This window comes from Heterodontus francisci, chromosome 2, assembly GCF_036365525.1.
Source record: "Heterodontus francisci isolate sHetFra1 chromosome 2, sHetFra1.hap1, whole genome shotgun sequence".
NCBI lineage: Eukaryota > Metazoa > Chordata > Chondrichthyes > Heterodontiformes > Heterodontidae > Heterodontus > Heterodontus francisci.
Genome location: NC_090372.1, coordinates 131907168 through 131927866, shown reverse-complemented (window position 1 = coordinate 131927866; position 20699 = coordinate 131907168). Strand labels below are relative to the sequence as shown.

Genomic DNA, 20699 nt, shown 5'->3' with positions numbered 1-20699 from the left:
ATACTGACATTAGTGTATCGACCATCTGAGACTACCAATTCACATCTCACTGTTTAATTCAAATTGTCCACATCATTAAGACTGAATATGAATACCAAGTAACTTATGTGGCACTGAGCCAGTGTCGTAAACTTTCCTGTGCCAACTGTTCCTGCTGTGCAAATTGAGGGAAACACAGTGGAAGCCATGGTAGATTTACCATGCACCTCCACATATATAGGTGGATGCAGTTTTCTCCACCAGACTGGTCAATGAAAAACATGACAAAAAATATTAGTGGGGTGTGGGGAGGTGGGGTGGGAGTAGGGATGGAGGAGATGGAAAGCCTAGGTCAATGGGACTGTGGCCGAATAATGTGTACTTGGTGCAGTGCATGTGGGACCTGTGCTATTCGAACACTGCATGCTCCTTCATTCTAGTGAGCTTCATGCGATAATGCTCAGCTCCTGAAATAAATTTGTGTGACTTTTGTTTCACAGTGCATAATACATTGGGACTGACTCAGGATCAAGGGTAAGTTAGCTAGTATCAGTAGCTTCTGAAAAACTGTTGGGCACCCCTATAACTGGCTTGCTACTGCCAATGAGTCAATATAGCTCAACATATGAACATACAAAATTGACAGGTCGGAAAAAACCAGCTGGCCCAGCTGGAAGAGACAAAAATAAGAGAAAAAAATCTGGGGCCAGTCAGTGAAAAAATATTCTTGAAAATTCCTCTCCGGCCCCCTCAGGCAATTCAAACCACTTGAGCAGATGACATGGACTAAGTGTTATCTATAAAATGTCTGTGGAACTTGAATCACGTCAATCAATAAATTCACTTTATAGGTCCTAGTGCAGGAGATTCTGCAGGGAAAGGGAGTGCTATCCTTCAGTCACGAACAATGCCTTAGCAACCAATATGGTGGCACCTCACTAAGGTGTCAGATGTCTCGCTGTCCTCGCCAAACTGGTACTTCCAGCAAGTTACGCTGTGAAAACATTTTTATTGAAAGGTACAGGAACAGGTGTAACTAACTGAGAATGCAGCAAGACACCCTGCTCCAGCAAGATTTGGTGCATTACTTTGAAGAGCAATGACTACTTTTCTGAGGGTAAGCGCAGAGGACATTTATCCCGCAAACAGCAATGAGATGGGTGACTAAATAATTTATTTTTGGTGGTGATGGTTTGGCAAAAATGTTGACTAGGGCACCAGGAGAAGTCTAAGTTCCTCACAAAATAATGTCATGGGATCTTTATCATCCAGCTGAACCACAAGAACAGGTATATGGGACCTCAGTTTAACATCTTACCTGTAAGCCCTCAGCAGTGCACTGAAGTGTCAGCCTAGGTCATGTATTTTACATGAGGTGAGGTGAGAGTGACTGCCCTCGACATTAAGGCAGCATTTGACCGAGTATGGCATCAAGGAGCCCTAGCAAAACTGGGTCAATGGGAATCAGGGGGAAAACTCTCCGCTAGTTGGAGTCATACCAAGCACAAAGGAAGATGGCTGTGATTGTTGGAGGTCAATCATCTCATTCCCAGGACATCACTGCAGGAGTTCCTCAGGGTAATGTCCCAGGCTCAACCATCTTCAGCTGCTTCATCAATGACCTTCCCTCCATCATAAGATAAGAAGTGGAGATGTTCGCTGATGATTGCACAATGTTCAGCACCATTCGCATCTCCTCAGATACTGAAGCAGCCTGTGTCCAGATGCAGCATAATCTGGACAACGTCCAGGCTTGGACTGGTAAGTGGCAAGTAACATTCACGCCACACAAGTGTCAGGCAATGACCATCTCCAACAAGAGAGAATCTAACCATTCAATGGCATTATCATTGCTGAATCCCCCACTATCAACATCCTGGGGTTACCATTGCCCAGAAAGTGAACTGAACCAGCCACATAAATATTGTGGCTGCAAGAGCAGGTCAGAGGCTGGGAATTCTGTGATGAGTAACTCACCTCCTGACTCCTCAATGCAAGTCCACCATCTACAAGGCACAAGTCAGGAGTGTGATGGAATACTCTCCACTTGCCTGGATGGGTGCAGTTCCAACAATACTCAAGAAGCTCGACACCATCCAGGATAAAGCAGCTCACTTGATTGGCACCCCATCCACAACCTTCAACATTCGTACCCTTCACCACTGCCAGACAGTGGCAGTAGTGTGTACCATATACAAGAGGCACTGCAGCAACTCACCATGCCTTCTTCAACAGCATCTTCCAAACCTGCGTTCACTACCACCTAGAAGGACAAGGCCAGCAGATGCATGGGAACACCACCACCTGCAAGTTCCCATCCAAGCCACACACCATCCTGACTTGGAACTATATTGCTGTTCCTTCACTGTCGCTGGGTCAAAATCCTGGACTCCTGTTCTAACAGCACTGTGGGTGTACCTACACTCCAAGGACTGCAGCGGTTCAAGGCGGCGGCTCACCACCACCTTCTCAAGGGCAATTAGGGATAGGCAATAAATGCTGGCCTAGTCAACGATATGCACATCCCATTAATGAATAAAAATACACTCCTAGAGTGGAGCTTGATCCACAATCGTCTTTCCCAGAGGTGAGATAGCTACCAAATTGATACATTATAGATGGGAAGATTAGCCCGAGGAGAAACTCCCGATCCTATTGCCTCTTTTTGTCATGACCCCCAGCCTATATGTCATCCTTTAAACTCTACCTGGGTATATCCTACCATCTTCAGTGCGTTACTGAATTCATGTATTGTGACAATTTGTAGACCTCAGCATACTGGAAGTCCTGCGACAGCTGGTCCAGCTGTGTCTACAATATAAAATATTTGTGGTAGCCACTCAGAGCTCCCATAGCTGCATTGCAAGATTATTGTTCCCATGCACATGATTGGAGGACCATTGTAGGCCTAACCATGGTGATTCATACCATAGATTCCCATTTCTTTAAGTACATGTCCTTCGGTATAGGGATGGGTAGAATATTTGTATTTGCTCGGGTGTTGATTTTTACCCGGAGCTTATGCTTGCCACTCTCCTGTGGACATACAATCCTGATCGTGGCAAATGCCTCAAATTGCATGATAGCACTGGCATGCTGATCCAAATTAACTATACGAAATGCTTGCTTGCTGTTCGCACAAGTGCGTACTTCATCCATGCTCTTCTGGCAATTTGTCTCTCTGTTGACCTGATATACCTGCTTGGGTTTTTGTTGTGTGTTGGCATACCTTTTGTTGTGTTTGCCATCCTGTCTTGCAGATGTTATCACTGCATGTGATCTGCATGTGTGCAGTATCTGAGCTTGGCCTTCTGCACTGCCTTGCCCAATGTCCTCTCAGGCCACAAGCTTTGCACTGGTCCTGATACACCAGAGAATTGCGAATTGGGTGAGTCAGGCCACAGTTACCATGAGGCTTTACAGAGTTCTGAGCCTTGGTTACAATACCAATTGTTGTAGCTGCCCCCAATGCTTGTAACTGTTGGCGCCCAGCCATGATGGCTTCAAACTTCCTTCCATCATTGATTAGTGCATCTTCTTTTCTAGCAGGTCTTTTTGAAAGGCCTCAAGTGGGGTAGATGTGATTACTAGCTCTATAACCTGTTCCACCAATTTGATATCTGCAAAGTCACAATATTGAGCTTTGTCTCGGCACCTTGCAACAAGCTGGTCAATGGATTCATCTTGCCTTTGCTGGTACGTCATAAGCTCAGGCCTATGAACTCTGAAATATACCTTCATCTTCAGTTGCTGCTCCAGGAATGTCCATAGCTTACGAGGGTCCTTCTGATCCTCAGCTGGCAATCTTGATGTGATGAACCGTTGAAGACCCACATTTCCCAGTGTGATCTGGATTTTGATTGCTTGTTTCTCTGGTTCGATCACTTCTTGTTCCAGGAAACACAGTTCCATTCACTGGCCAAACAGTTTGAATTCAGATGCTATGTCTGACGTCTTCCAACCTATAATCGGTTATCTGAAAGCCATTGACTTAATGATCCTGCTTTTATATATATATATATATATATATATATGTATATATATGTATGTATATATGTATTTATATATATATATATAAAACCTTTTACTGGTTTTCATTTTCACAGTCACACTTCTTTTTTTCTTCTTTAGAAAAAATTGTTTTCTGCTGGCCTAGCCCTTTAAGAATGAGACACCACAGTTACTTTCTGTTTGCACAGCTCAGTTTTTTTTAACTGTGAGCTTTCTTTTTTCAACTGAGAATTTTTTTTTCAAGAAGACTGAAACTTGCAGCAGCCACAACCAGCCTTTTACTTTGTGTTGGACCTCCAGTGGCACTGTTGGGTTCTTCCCACTCTTTTTGGCCAAACTAAGGCCTAAAAACTGGGAAAGCTAAGGCAGTAATGGCTTCAGCGACTGCTTTTCAAATCTTTTGACCCACTGCCAGAATAGTTGAAAGCTCTGATCTCCTGGCAAATTGCCTACTGAAACCAGAGTTTCAACACCTCCTGACGTCTGTCTGTGGTCCTAGCTCACTGAACTGTCGTGGGATCCCCTGCCAGCTGCTCTCCAGGATCTTCAGCGAATCTAGGTAAGCAACCTGCTGTTCTTTGTTCTCGCTTAGTGTGATCTTCAGGAAAAAAACATCAAATGTTGCCTCAATGCAATATTCTGTGGTTTTCAGAAAAACATATATCCCACATGTTGCCACCATGTAATATTACTTGTTCCTTTGGTGTGTGATCTATTGTAAGACTCACAGGACTTCAAGTAATATTCAAGGAAAATTTAGCTTTTTATTATATTTAACTAGAACATATACATATATATATATAGCAGTTACTGCACAAGCCACATCTAAACACATCTCACTCTGTTGGGATATGCCCACAACTCCCTGGTCATTTGTGACGCGACATCACTTTCACCGGTGATCTTCACTTACAGCTTCTTCAGGTGGTCCGCTTTTAAGGTTATCCAACAACACCCTCTTCTGACTTTATGATGGAGGAAAGGTCATTGATGTAGCAGCTGAAGATAGCTGGGCCAAGGACACTACCCTGAGGAACTCCTGCAGCGAAGTGCTGGAGCTTAATTGTTTGACCTCCAACAACCACAGTCATCTTCCTTTGTGCTAGGTATGACTCTAACCACTAGAAAGTTTTCCCCATTGTTTCCTACTGACTTCAATTTTACTAGGGCTCCTTGATGCCACACTTGGTCAAATGCTGCCTTGATGCCAAGCGCAGTCACTTTCACCTCACCTGTTGAATTCAGCTCTTTTGTCCATGTTTGGACCAAGGCTTAATGAAGTCAGGAGCCGAGTGGCCCTGGCAGAAGCCAAACTGACCATCAGTGAGCCGGTTATTTTTGTGTAAGTGCTGCTGGATAGCACTGTCGATGACACCTTCCATCATTTTGCTGGTGATCGAAAGTAGACTGATGGGGCGGTAATTGGCTGGATTGGATTTGTCTCGCTTTTTGTGGATAGGACATATCTGGGCAATTCTCCACATTTTCGGGTAGGTGCCAGTGTTGTCGCTGTACTGGAACATCTTGATTAGGAACGCAGTTAGTTCTGGAGCACAAGGCTTCAGTAAGACAGCTAGGATGCTGTCAGGGCCCATAATCTTTGCTTATTCATATTATTAAAGTCTATGCATTAGATAATGCTCAGCACTGACAGTTGGCTGACATAATTGTAATGCAGCCTAACCAGGAAAATGGTTTGGGCTTCCAGCAAGCTTCATTGGCCTGACAATGCAATCACTCTACCCAACACCCACCCAATGTATGCCATAAACAAGAAACAGCTCCATTCTTTATGGACACATTTATGATTTTGCTACAAAAAGCTATAAAAGGAAACCTACCCCCAGTTGCATTTACAGCTATTTTTGAAGGGGGTTAATCAACACAGCTTTACCTGCTTTGGCTGGGATTCTGTCAAACATACCCATGACCCATTGGAGAAAAGAAAATAGCTTAGTTTAATTTTAAGATTTTTGATTTCATATCAGTGGAATTAAATACAAACTGTTTTTAATAGGTGGGTTTTAAAGCATTTAAATTGAGATTAGGAGTGTTTACTAAGGGCATAGGATTCAAAATCGCCTTTCAGCACTTTACAAATTAGGTTTGACACTGCAACAGTACTGAATTTACACTTCATGTACTGACAAACTGAAGTGGTGTGAGATGATGCCCTCCAGCGAGTCTCCCTCCACTTCACTTTGGCATCAGGTTGGGCCTTGACTTCAGATTTACACAGCCAGTTTATGATTGATGCAAAGCTGAAATCCTTTCTCACCATCTAAACTTGCAGTGTCAAATACACTCACAGAGCTGGATTTTCTTCCCAGCCCAACGTCGGGTTCCATGGCAGGAGGTGGGGGGGGGGGTGGTATGGGGGTGGGGTGTGGTGCTGGTTGGGAAGGTGTGCGGGACATTGGAGCTGTTGTGTGATTGCCTTTAAGAGTGATGTCCCTTTAAAATCTTAGTAAGCTAATGAGCTATGCGCCAGGATGCAGTCATGTGATGACTTGCCAGAGTCACTCTGTAACTGTAACACCAGGAGGCAAATCATGTAAGTAGATAGCTCTGTACAGTATATACTTATTAGCTGTTACTAAACCTGTTTTGAGATCTTTAATCAACTGAACTTTCACTCACTCAGCCAGAGTTTAAAAAAAGCTCATAAAACCACTCAACCATGAAGAATTGCCGATTGAATGGCTGGATAAACAACCTCTAGCAGAAAAAAGACACTTGAAATACCTATTGCACAACTGTGTAAACTGCTGGAAGCTATATTACTCCTGGCGGCGGGACAACGAGATTCAGCCGTAATATTGGTAGCACTTGCTCTAAACCCACATGATTGGTGAGTTGTTTGAACATGCAGATATCAATGCAGCAGTGATTTGAATAATAGCTACTGCACTAGGAAACAAATACATATTAATGTATCAGTTGCACATTGAGACGTACATTATTAGCGTCTATGTCCAAGGTGTGTTACTGTCATGTAAATTAGGTGGTCTGCTTTATTTCTATTGGCCAACAAAACACTCCTTGAGGCACTGTGGAACTCATGGGCTGAATTTACTCAGCCCATTGGAGGTGGGCTGGAGGCGGGAAGGCTGGAAATATAGCAGGGGAAAGCGTCGGAAGATGACGGCCAATTGAGCCAATTAAGTGGCAAATTAAGGGCCACTTCCCACATCCATGGGCTTTTTGCCACATTAGCAGGCCCGTCGCTGCGTGGGGAGATTGCCAGGTAAATCTTGGCAGCCTCCCAGTGGGTTCTGGGGGGGTGGGAGAGGGGGCGCCCCCTTTATGGTCACTCCATCGCCCATGGAAGCCACCCCAGCAAGCAATAACTACCCCGCGACAACAGAACCGCCAGTACACCACGACCCCACCCTGCTTCTTTCCCCTCGGATCGCTGGACCCTGCTGCCTGGTCTCAGCATCCCCAACCCAACTCACTTGTCTTCACTGACGTTACGCCGTTGAGGCATCCTTTCCCTGGAGCTACAGCCTTAGCACGGGGTAGCACAGTGGCGCAGTGGTTAGTGCTGCAGCCTCACAGCTCGAGTGACCCAGGTTCAGTTCTGGGTACTGCCTGTGCCGAGTTTGCAAGTTCTTCCTGTGACTGCGTGGGTTTCCGCCGGGTGCTCCAGTTTCCTCCCACAGCCAAAGACTTGCAGGTTGATAGGTAAATTGGCCTTTGTAAATTGCCCTAGTGTAGGTAGGTGGTAGGAGAATGGTGGGGATGTGGTAGGGAATATGGGGTTAATGTAGGATTAGTATAAAATGGGTGATTGTTGGTTGGCACAGACTCGGTGGGCCGAAGTGCCTGTTTCAGTGCTGTATCTCTAAATAAATAAAACTGGCCATCAATAGCAGTGGTACTGCTGAGGCTGCCAAGCTGCTGGCCCTCTGATTGGGCCGGCAGTTCCTGTGAGCGGGCCACTATCCTTCATTGGATGGCAGCCCTGGGGGAAGCCTCTTAATTTTCTGCCACTGGCAATATGTGGTACAGGGTCCAAGTAAGTGGAAAAATTCAGCCCCAATCCATTTCTGTTGAGTGAGTTTGTTGATGGTTCTGCAGAGAATTCTGCGAGGACTATTTCAAGACTTCAGCAGTAAAGAGCGTATGCGACATTACTACTCCATATATTTATGTTTCCTTTATGCCTGTGATACATAACACAAGTCAGCTACAGACTAGACGGCTTCTTGTGTTGATGATTTTAGTTGATAAGGGACAGGTATGTTGTAGCATGCTTGCAAAACAAGTCACTCTATTGAAAAACAGGAAGATAGAGTGGCACAGATCCATATATGAGTTACACTTCAGAGAAGCAATTCTTCAGCACTGTTAACTGTTTCCCTTCTGAATATCTTTCACACAACTGATATTTCTTTCCCAGATGGTCTAATACTTTTTTTTTCATGGGTAGATCCCGGTTGGTTTTGAAGCCCCTGGTACCGCTAAGTACTGTGAAGTGCGAGTGAAAAAAAATCATTAATCACAAGTTTTCTGTAAGCTGGAGCTGTAAGCCACAGTCAGCATCTGCTATTCGCAATCACCTATCTACTCTTCTTGGAATTAAACTGTGGGACAGCTTCATGAGCCAGAATGCACACACACAAAAACAGTCACACTTGTTTCTGTCGCTTCTGCTCAGTTGCCGCCTTAGACTTCTGCAAAGTGGTTTTCCTCCTACTACCCACTCTGCTGCTTCTTTACCACATGCTAAATTAAAATGAAACCAAAAATACCGACAAAGCTCTGTATGTACAAACGCAAGCTCGGTTCAATGGGAACCATGCTAGTCAATTTATTTCAACTTATGTTTGCCACTAATTGTTGTGTGATTGCCTTCAAGAGTGATTTCTCTTTAAGATCTTAGTATGTTAATGAGCTAAGTACCAGGACGTGGTCACATGACTATGTGCCAGTCTCACTCTGCTACTGTAACACCTAGAAGCGAATCATGTAAATAATTAACTGTGTACTATATATATGAGTTAGCTGTTTAATAAATCTGTTTGAGATCTTCAATCAACTGAACTCTGTGCATCACGTTTATGTTGCATCAGCCAACATAACAAGCTTCTCATTATATGGTGGAAGGGGTGGTGAGAAGACAAAATCCAAGATTGAAGACCACAGGAAAACAGCTTTAAAAATGGCTACAGCTAAAAGAGAGAAAGTTAAAAGAAATACTGCCCAAACAGAGTAAAGAAGAAAAAAAGCTCACCTCCAGCTGTTGAAGATAGAGCCGAACAACAGGCTGCAAATCAATCACTATAAACGGATGAGTCAGTGAGCCGTTGGTACAGGAACCCCAGTTAAAAACAAGCTTCAAGATGTTTGCAGAGTTGATTTTTTTAAGTAAAAGTAAAGCTAAGTAAAAGTAAAAGAAAAAACAGGGAAAACCCAATCCCTATCTCAGGCTGATCGATTATTTTCAAAAGATGTTTTCACTGATCAGGTCAGCACCATTACATGAGGTGCCCGAGAGCAAAAAGCACAGAAACCCTCCATTCACGCAGCTAGCAGCTAGAGCTATTACAAGAAACCATTAAATCACTTGAACACTGAAAACTCATTCACTCAGCATGAGTTTTAAAACAAACTTAACAAACCACTCAGCTGTGAAGAATTGCCTCTTGAATGGCTGGATAAACAAATCCTGGTAAAAAGAAAGCACTTGAAATGCCTATTGCGCAACCGTATGAACAGTCAGACTAGAGGCTGGAAGCTAGACAAACAGACAAGCATTGCTAAACACCTACTGTTGTTAAGCAAAGCAACCAAGAGAGTTCTTTTAAAGGGAAAGCAGTAAAGAGTCACAAAGCAAATTCTTAAATCAAGTGGTAAAGTAAATGAACAGCAGCAAAATGGATACCAAGCCGCCCAGCATGAACTGGAAAGGCATTGATATCCTACCTGAGTTCTAATTGCTCAAACAGAGTTATGCTTTATAGTCCAAGTAATTGTCGAACCAGAAAAACAGGCTGCAAAAATAATGATTGTGATTGCAAATGAGGGATTGCACTGAATCAATACCATTGTATTATCTGAAAAGGATCAGAAAGATCCCGAAAAGAAATGGAAAGTGCTGGAAGATCAGCTCCGATTGAGAGTGAATTTTCAAATTCACCGCTTAGAATTGATGTCTTACAGGCAACAGCCACAGGAATTAATAGACCAGTTCATCAGCAGATGCCATAGTAAGGGCAAAGAAAGCAATTTTTCAGAAGCTGACCAGTCAGACAGAATAATGAAGTTTGTGTTTGTATCAACAGCCATTGAAGCATTCCAGAAAGACCACTTGGTGAAATAGAAAGGTCTCAGCATTGATGCACTCCTGTAAGATGGCAGGAAGTATGAAGCCATTGTAGCTGGACACAGCATCTACAAACACTAGGTGCAGCCAACAGTATCGGTACCATAATGTGGTTGGCCCCACTCACGGTGAAGTTGTCCTGCATTTTGTGACCTGTGCAAGGCATGCGGTGCAAATGGACACTGGGCCCACCTATGCAGGAATTCTGGCTCCAAAGACGCAGCCAGAAGTCACGGTCAGATGCAAACAAACAGACAACAGGGCAACAGTAGCAAGGAAAGTGCCAGAGACCTGTATAAATGCAAGCAGATTTATCAAAGTAACCAGTGAAGCAGACCTGAGACAAGAATCAGAGAGAAGCTGTTCTCAGATAGCAGATGAACAGGCATTTCACTTTGTGCACCTGATACATCACATCAATGAAGTCAAACAATTGGAAGCTTTCGCCACTATTAGCATCATGTGCCCAAAGATAGCTGGCAAGTATACACTCAAGGTCAAGACTGACACCAGCACTAAGGCAAATATCCTACCAGTCTGAATCCTCAAATATATTTACCTGAGTCGTTGCAGATCAATGATATGACCGACGACAGTCAAGTAATCTGCGTACAATGGATCACCCACCCCGTGCAATGGCACATTAGCAATGAAATGCAACTATGGCAAATTAGCATGGAAACCACAAACATTCTACTAAGTAGACATGAGTGGACCAGCAGTGATAGAACTGCCAGTATGTAAGGACCTCAAAATCATTATGATCCATGAGAGCATTGCCAGGGAGAAATCTCCAAGGACCAGAACCGGCTCGCAGACCAGCATCAAACAGTGCAGTCTGGAAACCCAGCAACAGCACAAATGTGCCGTGCCTTCACTTCCGCTATCCAGAGAACCGCCAGCACTGCAGCAAGCCAGAATGGACAGTTATCTCCATGAGACCAAGTACTCCTCCCCCAACAAGTCCTCAACCTTAGGCCCCAATTCTTCAGACCCAGAGGATGAGGAGAGACGAAGGACACGCAAGGCCCTGAAGAGGCAGAGGAGGAATGAGTCGAAGCATTGTCTATTGGATCTTCGAGATGAGGTGCCGGTACTTTCCAAGAATGACAAGGCCCCAAAAGTGGTCATCTTGAGAAAAGCATCAGAGTATGTTAGCAGGCTGAAGGAGGAGCAGCAGAAACTGAATGCAGAGAGGGAGAAACTTCAGAAAGAACAGCAACAGATGAGACGCAAATTCCCCAAGCAAGAGTTGTCAAACCACGAGACGATATATGGACTTTTGAGCCTCTATACTTGTAAATTTCATAATCTCTATCCATGTGTAAATAATTTTGATGATATCTAATTTTACATATTTTTACTTTTAGCATACAAGACTTATCTTTGGAAACAAGGGGGATATTGTGCCTTTAAGAGTGATGTCCCTTTAAGATCTTAGTATGCTAATGAGCTGTGTGCCAGAATACAGTCACATGACTACTTGCCAGATTCACTCAGTAACTGTAACACCAGGAGGCAAGGCATTTAAGTAGTTAGCTCTACTGTATTTGCTTGTTAGCTGTTAATAAACCTGATTTGAGATCTTCATTCAACTGAACTCCACGCATCTCATTTATGTTACATCAGACAATATAAAAAGCTTTTTATTATAGGAGCAGCAGCAGCCTGCCACGGAGCCCGATGCCGCAATTGACGGGCCCAATCTTCCCGGCAACAGGGAGGCTCCATGGCGGCACCTCTGCTGCTCCACAGCGAGACCATGCTCTAAATATTGAAGTGACCTGTTTGCATACATTTAAATGAAACTCGCCATGATCCTACCAGCCGTTTCCAATCTTCAGCTCAATGTGTGGCACTCACGTGCCTTCACGTTCCTGTCCTTGAAAAGCTGGTGCCACCGAGGTAAGAGTCCTCAGTGCCTGCAAAGGTTGGTAGGTAATACCCTGCTCTTATTCGTTTTTGCAGCGAATTCAGACATTTGCAATAAATTTAAGTAGCCAGAAATGAGGGGGGTGGGGTTTGGAAGTCTGCATCCATTAATCATATATCGGCAAGTGGGCTGGAAGGGGTGAACTTTGCATTGCTCTGTCGGCTAGGGGTGGGGGTGGAAGGGGTGAACTTTGCATTGCTCTGTCGGCAAGGGGTGGGGGTGGAAGGGGTGAACTCTGCATATTTTGCAAAGGGGGAGGGGTGGAAGGGGTAAACTCTGAATATATTTCATAGGGGAGGGGGATAGGGGCAAACTCTGCATCTTTGGAACTGTCTGCAGGGCTGGCAACCTTTTAAAAATGGCACTAGCTCCTGCTCCCTTCTCAGGTGACAGCATTTACAGTGCTGGCAAAGCCACTCTGCCACGTGATTGGGGGGGGTGTGGCGCCATGCATATGTTAATGAGCTGCCAGATGCAAGATGGCAGCGGCGTGGCGGCGTGCGGCTTGTGTGTGCCGGCCGCCATTTATTTTGAGTGGTGTCCCTTTTAGATCTTAGTATGCCAATGTGCTAAGTACCAGTACATGGTCATGTAACTATGTGCCAGTCTCACTCTGCTACTGTAATACCTAAAGGCAAGTCATGTAAATAGTTAGCTCTGTACTGTATATATTAGCTGTTTAATAAACCTGTTTGAGATCGTCAATCAACTGAACTCCATGCATTTTCATTTATGTTGCTTCAGACAACATAAAAAGCTACTCATTACACTGATAACATCGCCTTGGAACTATTCTAGTAGGAAGACATCAGGAACTGCCTCTACTTACAATTTGGGTATTTCCTTATTTGCAAGTCAGTCATTATATCTGTGACCTTCAAATCCAAGATCTAACATAGAGTTGATGTTCCTTTATAATGCTTCGTAAAATGCACATCAGTGTGGTGGAATGTCAAGGAAAGAAGCAGCAAACAAATTATCCTGAGCATTTCTGTTCTACCAAAAGAAAAAAATGAAGCTTGGAACAACACCTGGAACAATAAAATGCCATTCATCAAACTTTCTCCTTCCAGTATCAAACAAAGGGAGGTGGGCACTAAATTATTTTTATTACTGGCATTATAGGCCCATTAAAAAGATGCCGGAGGGACCACATAATCATCTTTCAGGAGTTCTGTCCAGATGATGGCAGGTACTAGACTTTCCAGCCTGTGTGGGCTAACCAAGGCCAAAATATGCCTCAAGTGGTGCAGTCGGCATGAACCCCATGCTGATTAGGTGCTATTCTCCATACATTGTGTACTTCAGCGGGGACAGCATTGCAGGGAATTGCGAGGCACAATCCCAGCATAGCTGCTGGGATCATGTCCTTGAGTAGTTTTGGGGTCCTGTTTTTTTTTTGTTATCTTGTGTAACTAGGATGAGAAAAGGCTGTTCCAATCATATGTGCTCAATCCATTTTTAGTTGGATTTAATCCCCATGTACCAGCCCTACCTGGGAGAAACAAAAAACAATCATTATTCTGAAGATTGCATCATAGGAGACTTCCCCTCTAGGAGCAATTATCATTATCACCATTATCATTAAGAATAACTAGCATTTAAATAGAACCTTTAATGCAGGAAAAACATGCCAAGATATTTCACAGAGGTATAAAGAAAACAATGGATGTTGAGCCAAAGAAGGTATTAGGAAGTATGGTAAAAAGCTTGGTTAAAATGATAGGTTTTAAGGAGGGTCGTAAAATGGGAGAGGGTGATAGAGAGGTAGAGGGATTTCTGGAGGAAATTATAGAGTGTAGAGGCTAGGCAGCTGGAACATTGAGACCAATGGCAACATTCCCTATCATAATGCTTGCTGAGCACAGAATGGGATGACTCAGCTACATATTGCCTTAGTCAAATAAACCACTTCTTCCTCTCTTTGGATCCTTTATACTACTAGCTAAGAGGTTTGCCAAGTAACTTGCTCCTGGCCTCTACCTATGCTGTTCTCTAATTTGCCATTAGCAGCTGTGCCAGCCTGGTTGATTCACATTTATGTTCCCTCCATGACTGCACAGCAGGGGTAAATCTCCATGGGATGTTTTTCCCTTGTGGCATAACCCAGAGAGGAACTTATGGTCAAAGCATTATCCCATCGCTTTGCCAAAAACAATTATTCATAACTTGAACAATTATGTTCTTATAAGTTAATTTTTGGCTTATTCATTAAGATTGGGATGCACAGTGCCTTGATGTCGGTATCATATTGCAGACAGTTACCTGTAATATGCATTTGTGGCCTGCCAACTGGGAAATCCTGGATATGTCTTGGCAGAGCCCCGGAAGAATCTGGAAGCAAAAAATTTGAGGTTAGTGGTCACTTTGACAGCTGCTGGTAATGTGTGGCCACTAGGTCCAGCAAGGAGCCTGTCTTCTTCTAGGGGGCTGCAGATGTCTGCCACCACTTGATGTGACAACTTGAGCCTCCTGAGTCACTGCTGTTCTAACATGTCAAGGAAATTCAGCCCTGCATCATGCCTCCTGTGAGCTGCACCCCCTTTGTTGCTCCCCTCTCTGTTGTCCAGCTTCAGGTCTCTCAACAGCAGGTACAATCTAAGGCAGCCAAGGCACCACTCATCCTGATCTGATTCAGCAAACCTCCAAAGTATAGAAAATAAACTCTCAGCAAATCTACTGTAAAGAAACCCTTTCCCACGAGAAGGTAAGGAAGCAGTTGTGAGTACTGAATATTTATTGCAATATTTCCATAAGTGTTAACCAGCCCCCTGAATTTCTGTTGTGTTCGCTTTCAATGGCAAGTTTCAGGAAGCTGAGGAATTCCGTGATTAAGTGATTACCATATGTTAATAGGCACCCTACCTTTCCCAAGGGGTTTGCATGCAACTGGCCTGACACATTTGAGTTAAACACAGAGGTTGGTGGGTTGGATCTAGCTTTACCCTCCATCCAAAACCATGTGCTCCTCCTGGTCAAAATTCCCCCCCTGATGTCAGCATCTTCTTGGTTATGGACACATCAAAGCCTAGATTGCCTGTATGTATCTGTGCCCAGTAATCCTGGATGCTCTGAGGATTTAATGCAAATCAGTGGAATGGGGGGTAAAGGTTCCCTAAAAATTATATTCTTGTCTAAATGATATCATAAGAGACTTCAGTTCAACATTAAAATTAAGCTTCCTGTACCTATATAATCAATGATGAGAAAAACAGACAGACATCTGGCATGTTAAATCTCAGGCGTACTTTACCTTTGTGTATAAGCTGGGGATGTTGGCCGCTTCAAGCGGCCAACATCCCCAGCTTATACACACTACTGAGTCAGCGGCGCTTGAGATGGCTTGGCCATGTGAGCCGCATGGAAGATGGCAGGATCCCCAAAGACACATTGTACAGCGAGCTCGCCACTGGTATCAGACCCACTGGCCGTCCATGTCTCCGTTATAAAGACGTCTGCAAACGCGACATGAAATCGTGTGACATTGATCACAAGTCGTGGGAGTCAGTTGCCAGCATTCGCCAGAGCTGGCGGGCAGCCATAAAGACAGGGCTAAATTGTGGCGAGTCGAAGAGACTTAGTAGTTGGCAGGAAAAAAGACAGAGGCGCAAGGGGAGAGCCAACTGTGCAACAGCCCCAACAAACAAATTTCTCTGCAGCACCTGTGGAAGAGCCTGTCACTCCAGAATTGGCCTTTATAGCCACTCCAGGCGCTGCTTCACAAACCACTGACCACCTCCAGGCGCGTATCCATTGTCTCTCGAGATAAGGAGGCCCAAAAGAACTTTACCTTTGAAAATTTATTTCTCAATAGTACAGAATATAATGAGGAAATGTAAATGAGTGCATGTTAATGGAGACACCTGGAAGAGGCTGTCGTGCATTGGAAAGGATGGACACCAGCTTAGTAGAAGAACATCTGATGCAAAGCCTTGCCGAAAAGGTAAGTACCTAAAGTTAAAAAAATCTTTGGTGCCCCACTGTGAAAGCATCTACATTTTAAAAATTGAAAAAAGTTATTTTCTCAGCTCCTTTCAGTCATTAAACTTCACACTGGCTGTGTGAGGCCAATCAGCATGTATTTGACTATGTGTGTGTGAAACTCTGCCTTCATCAATTTCACATTGATGCAGTCAGTGAAAACATTGCTTCCTGCCTGCCTTGCTGCGCCCATGCTCCATCCTTCATTGCAATACAGACATGACATTTTTCACTCATCTCTCTTCCCCTCACTTTTTTGGCTCTTTTAAGGATTGAAATGATCAGGCATGTTTGGTGACTTAATGGGCAGGATTTTATGGGCCTTCCTGAGGTTGGGTGGGGGGGGTGGAGCCCATAGAATCACAACAGGTGGTGGAAAGCCCATTGCAACCCCATTGCCAAGTGATAGTCCCAGGTACGGGACAGGCTGACGGTGGCCTTCCTGCCCAGAGGCTAATTGAGGCCCTTAAGTGGCCTATTAATGGCTACATAAAGGCCCTTTCCCCCCACCATTGGGATCTAACCAGTGGCAGAGGTTGCTTCTGTCACACGGGAGGGCGCCTTGTAAAATGAGGCGCCCTCTCTGTGGGCTTGGTGGGGGGGGGTGGGGGGTTTCACTACTCCATGGTCAATCTGTGGCCAACGGAGGCCCCCGCAGGAAAAACGTACACCTCCATGGACTCTCCTCTCCTGGACTTCATGCCCACCCTCCCAAATCCTCTCGCTGGGACCTTCCGGACTGGCCCCGGTGACCTTGCCTCACATACCTGAGGTCCAGGTCTCCACCACTGGGTCTGGGTCCAAGGCCTCTGCAGTACCAGCAATGGCCATTGTTCCCAGTGGTGCTGCCAATATTGCTGAGCTGCCGGACCTGTGATTGGCCGGCAGCTCTTGGAGGCAGGTTCCCTGTCTTTAAAGGGACGGAGATCTTGATGCTGGAAACTTTGCTTCTGGAACAACGTAGGTTTGTGCTGGGCAGCTCAAAAAGGCAGAGGCGGGGTTTCTTCTCTGCTTTCTCAGCCCAGCGCCCAGAGCCTCACTGGCTGCACAAAATCCAGCCCAAGTGCATTCAGGAAGATTTCCTCTGGTTGATATTTCTATCAAAATTGTAAAGCCGTTCAATAAAGTGTAGGGGTTAAATTAGCCAATCCCTGGAAATGGGTGCAGTGCTCATGATGTGCGATTACCTGGTGCCGATTCAGTGTGATGCAGGCAGCACGCCAACTTCGTGCTGCCTGCTCATTACCATAACTATATAACTATAACTATATTTGGAGTAGCTGCACGCCTCAGCAGGGGACCCAAAATCATGAGAGGCTCACACCAGTTAAAGCTAGCTTGCACTACTTAAAGCCAGTATCGCTTAAAGAGGAGGTGCATAGTGGTTGCAGCAGGTGACTTGAAGTTGTTTTACAAGTCACTTTGATGTGGAAAAAGACTGAATAATGGCACAACATGGGAGAGAGCATGCTCCAAGATTCTCAGACACTGAACTGGAGGCCTTGGTGGTGGATGTGGAAAGAAGGAGAAAAGTGCTGTATCTACAGGGTGCCAGAGCCCCTCCAGATAAACGTTCAGAAGACATTGGGACCAGATAGCCATGGAGGTCAATGCCCATGGATCAATGTCAATGTCAAGCCCCATCAATCTGTTGCAAAAGTTCAAAAACCTCACATGGGTGGTCAAGGTGAGTAAATTCACTTTCAAGTGCCATATCCCACCAACTGCACCAGTAGGCCTTGACACTGCTCATTTCACCACACTCCCATCACTCACCTACCAACAATCTCTATCAATCAGGACTCATACCCAATTTTCATAGCTGCATCTCATCCTCACACACTTAGCACTACTGAAGCCTCAAAACCATATCTCACAGCTTGCATACACTGCCAGTTAGTCAACCAATACAGCCCACATCGCCAAACAGATTGCACCACACTCACAGACACACTTCCCTCTCTCTTGCAGGACAAAGGTGGTTCCCAACCAAAGGCAGCAGGAGCTAAATGGAGGGAGACGAACATGACTGCATATGCTTACACCCATGGATGAGATGCAGCTCGCCATCACTGAAATGGCCATTGTTGAGGCTGTGGCCAGCGGCTGGGCTAAAACCATTGAAGATGACGGTATCCTCATACCTAACACTTCATCTCACCTCCCACTTCCCCCTCATTACATTCTTTTCTGATTTAGAAGCTAAGAATGGTGTAAGCAGGCACCTCTTGCTTTCTCTGCCTCCCCCTTTAAGGGGAGGTGGTGGTGTCGTGGTAATGTCACTGAACGAGTAATCCAGAGTTCAGGATAATGCTCTGGGTTCAAATCCCACCATGGCAGATGGTGAAATTTGAATTCAATTAATAAAACCTGGAATTAAACTAGCCTGATAATGACCATGAAACCATTGTCGATTGTTGTAAAAACTCAGCTGGTTCACTAATATCCTTTAGGGAAGGAAATCTGCAATGTGGTTGACTCTTAAGTACCTTCTGAAATGGTCTAACCAGCCATTCAGTTCTTGGGCAATAAATTCTGAAAGAGTCAGCAAACTCCATATCCCATAAACAAATTTAAAAAAAGCAATTAGGAAGGCAAATAGTACATTAGCTTTGGGTGGCGCAGTGGTTAGCACCGCAGCCTCACAGCTCCAGCGACCCGGGTTCAGTTCTGGGTACTGCCTGTGCGGAGTTTGCAAGTTCTCCCTGTGACTGCGTGGGTTTCCGCCGGGTGCTCCGGTTTCCTCCCACAGCCAAAGACTTGCAGGTTGATAGGTAAATTGGCCATTGTAAATTGCCTCTAGTGTAGGTAGGTGGTAGGAGAATGGTGGGGATGTGGGAACCCCATAGGGAATATGGGATTAATGCAGGATTAGTATAAATGGGTGGTTGATGGTCGGTAAAGAATTGTTGGGCTGAAGGGCCTGTTTCAGTGCTGTATCTCTCTAAGATGTTGCAATAATCTCTAACTCCAGCCTGGAAGGAGCCAGACACATAAAAGATCATTGCCACAGTCACCTTCATAGCCACTGGCAATGTGGTCTTTGCCCTACTCTGCAATTGCAGTTGTGGCTGCAGCAGGCAGCAGATTTCATTGAGGACGTCTCTACTAAAGCTCAGACATCTGACACACTGTTCTACGCTGAGGTTTAGGTCAGAGAATTGCTCTCTGAACACTCTAAACGGATATGGTTTCCTGTTGAGAACCCTTCCCCTCCTCCTCCTCACTCTTGTTCTGTTCTGTGCCGCCCCCTCTGTTCATTTTCTGGGGCGTGCTGAATTCCAAGGGGAATGCCTATCATTGCACCTACGTTTGGGAGAAACTGGTTTGTGCAGAATCCTTGAAGTCAGTGCAGTCTCCTTCAGCAGCTGCCACACCACTCCCTGTGTACAGCAACTTCAAAGAACTCTAGAAAGCACCAAACACTTGTACAATCACAGCAACAGCCAGTAGAAATCAACCAGCAACTAACCTGTATGTAATTGATGATTCCCTTAAATTGCACTAGCTGGGGAGGTGGTCCTTCCTGTTGCTGAATGTGTGTTTAGCTGTGAGAGCTTAAAAGAGGGCATTAGCTGGAGCATTGAGTTCCAAAATGGCAGCGCTGGGGTCAAATTGACATGCTGCACTCATGAACATCATGATCTGCCTACTCTGCATACTTCTGGCGAATGCTCACTGCCTTACCAATATGGTGTCCAGCGTGGCTTGCACCAGAAATGTGTGCTGCTGTAGACTCCATTCTGGGCCTCTAACAACATTCTTCAAAAAAACGTGCTATGGGTCTGGGTTTTGCACCCTTGTTTTGCATATGTTTATGTGTCTGCTGGAAATGACAACGACAATGAATATATTTTTTCTGATGTCACCATCAATAGTTACAGAATAATTCTTCTCCCCTATTTTTCTATGTTTTCTCTATCTGTTTTTTTTACTTTCTTCATGGATTTCATGTTGGTTACAGATTTTCAGTGGCAGAGCCAGCTATCCATGTCATGTGTATGACACTGAAAGGTATTTAAATGCTCTGTCCCCATCGATCTCCACATTGATAATTCACACTAAAGGCCTGCTACCTGACCCGAACCCGATGGGACCCGATGACATGTGTCGGGTCCGGGTCGCTCTTCCAGGTCCGGCTTTCGGGCTCGGGTCGGGTTGGGTCGGGCCCAAGTCAGGTCGGGTCTGGGTCGGGCCGGGTCCAGGTCAGATACACACAGCAAGCAGTGTTAAAAGTAAAAAACCTACCTGAGCTGGGAGTCTGGGCATCAAGGAGGGAAACTCTGAGTCTGCGCAGTGAGCCAGTGAGCATCTCTATGATGTCATCATGCTCATGCTGCAGCTCCCTGAAGATTGGGAGTCGCAAGGTAAGTAAAGGGAACATTCTGGTGGTCGGGTCGGGTCGGGTCGGGCGAGGGAAAAATTGGAGGGACTTGGGCTGGGTCAGGCTCGGGTCCGATATGG

The 20699-nt window shown here is 45.0% G+C and overlaps 1 protein-coding gene across 6 annotated transcripts; it reads left to right on the top strand.

Annotated features, from left to right (window-relative positions):
* The first annotated feature begins 4215 nt into the window (after nucleotides 1-4215).
* Nucleotides 4216-12385, top strand: LOC137346838 (N-myc proto-oncogene protein-like). Of its 6 annotated transcripts, none has more exons than XM_068010778.1 (4): nucleotides 4216-4549; nucleotides 4906-5096; nucleotides 6639-6841; nucleotides 8426-12385. In XM_068010778.1, the coding sequence occupies exon 4, from the start codon at nucleotides 11028-11030 to the stop codon at nucleotides 11667-11669; it is 642 nt and encodes a 213-aa protein (XP_067866879.1). In that variant the 5' UTR covers nucleotides 4216-4549; nucleotides 4906-5096; nucleotides 6639-6841; nucleotides 8426-11027; the 3' UTR covers nucleotides 11670-12385. The 6 variants fall into 6 exon arrangements, with proteins under 6 accessions (XP_067866879.1, XP_067866888.1, XP_067866864.1 ...); XM_068010787.1 differs by having other exon boundaries at nucleotides 6635-6841; nucleotides 10281-12385; XM_068010763.1 differs by having other exon boundaries at nucleotides 6635-6841.
* Nucleotides 12386-20699: the final 8314 nt, after the last annotated feature.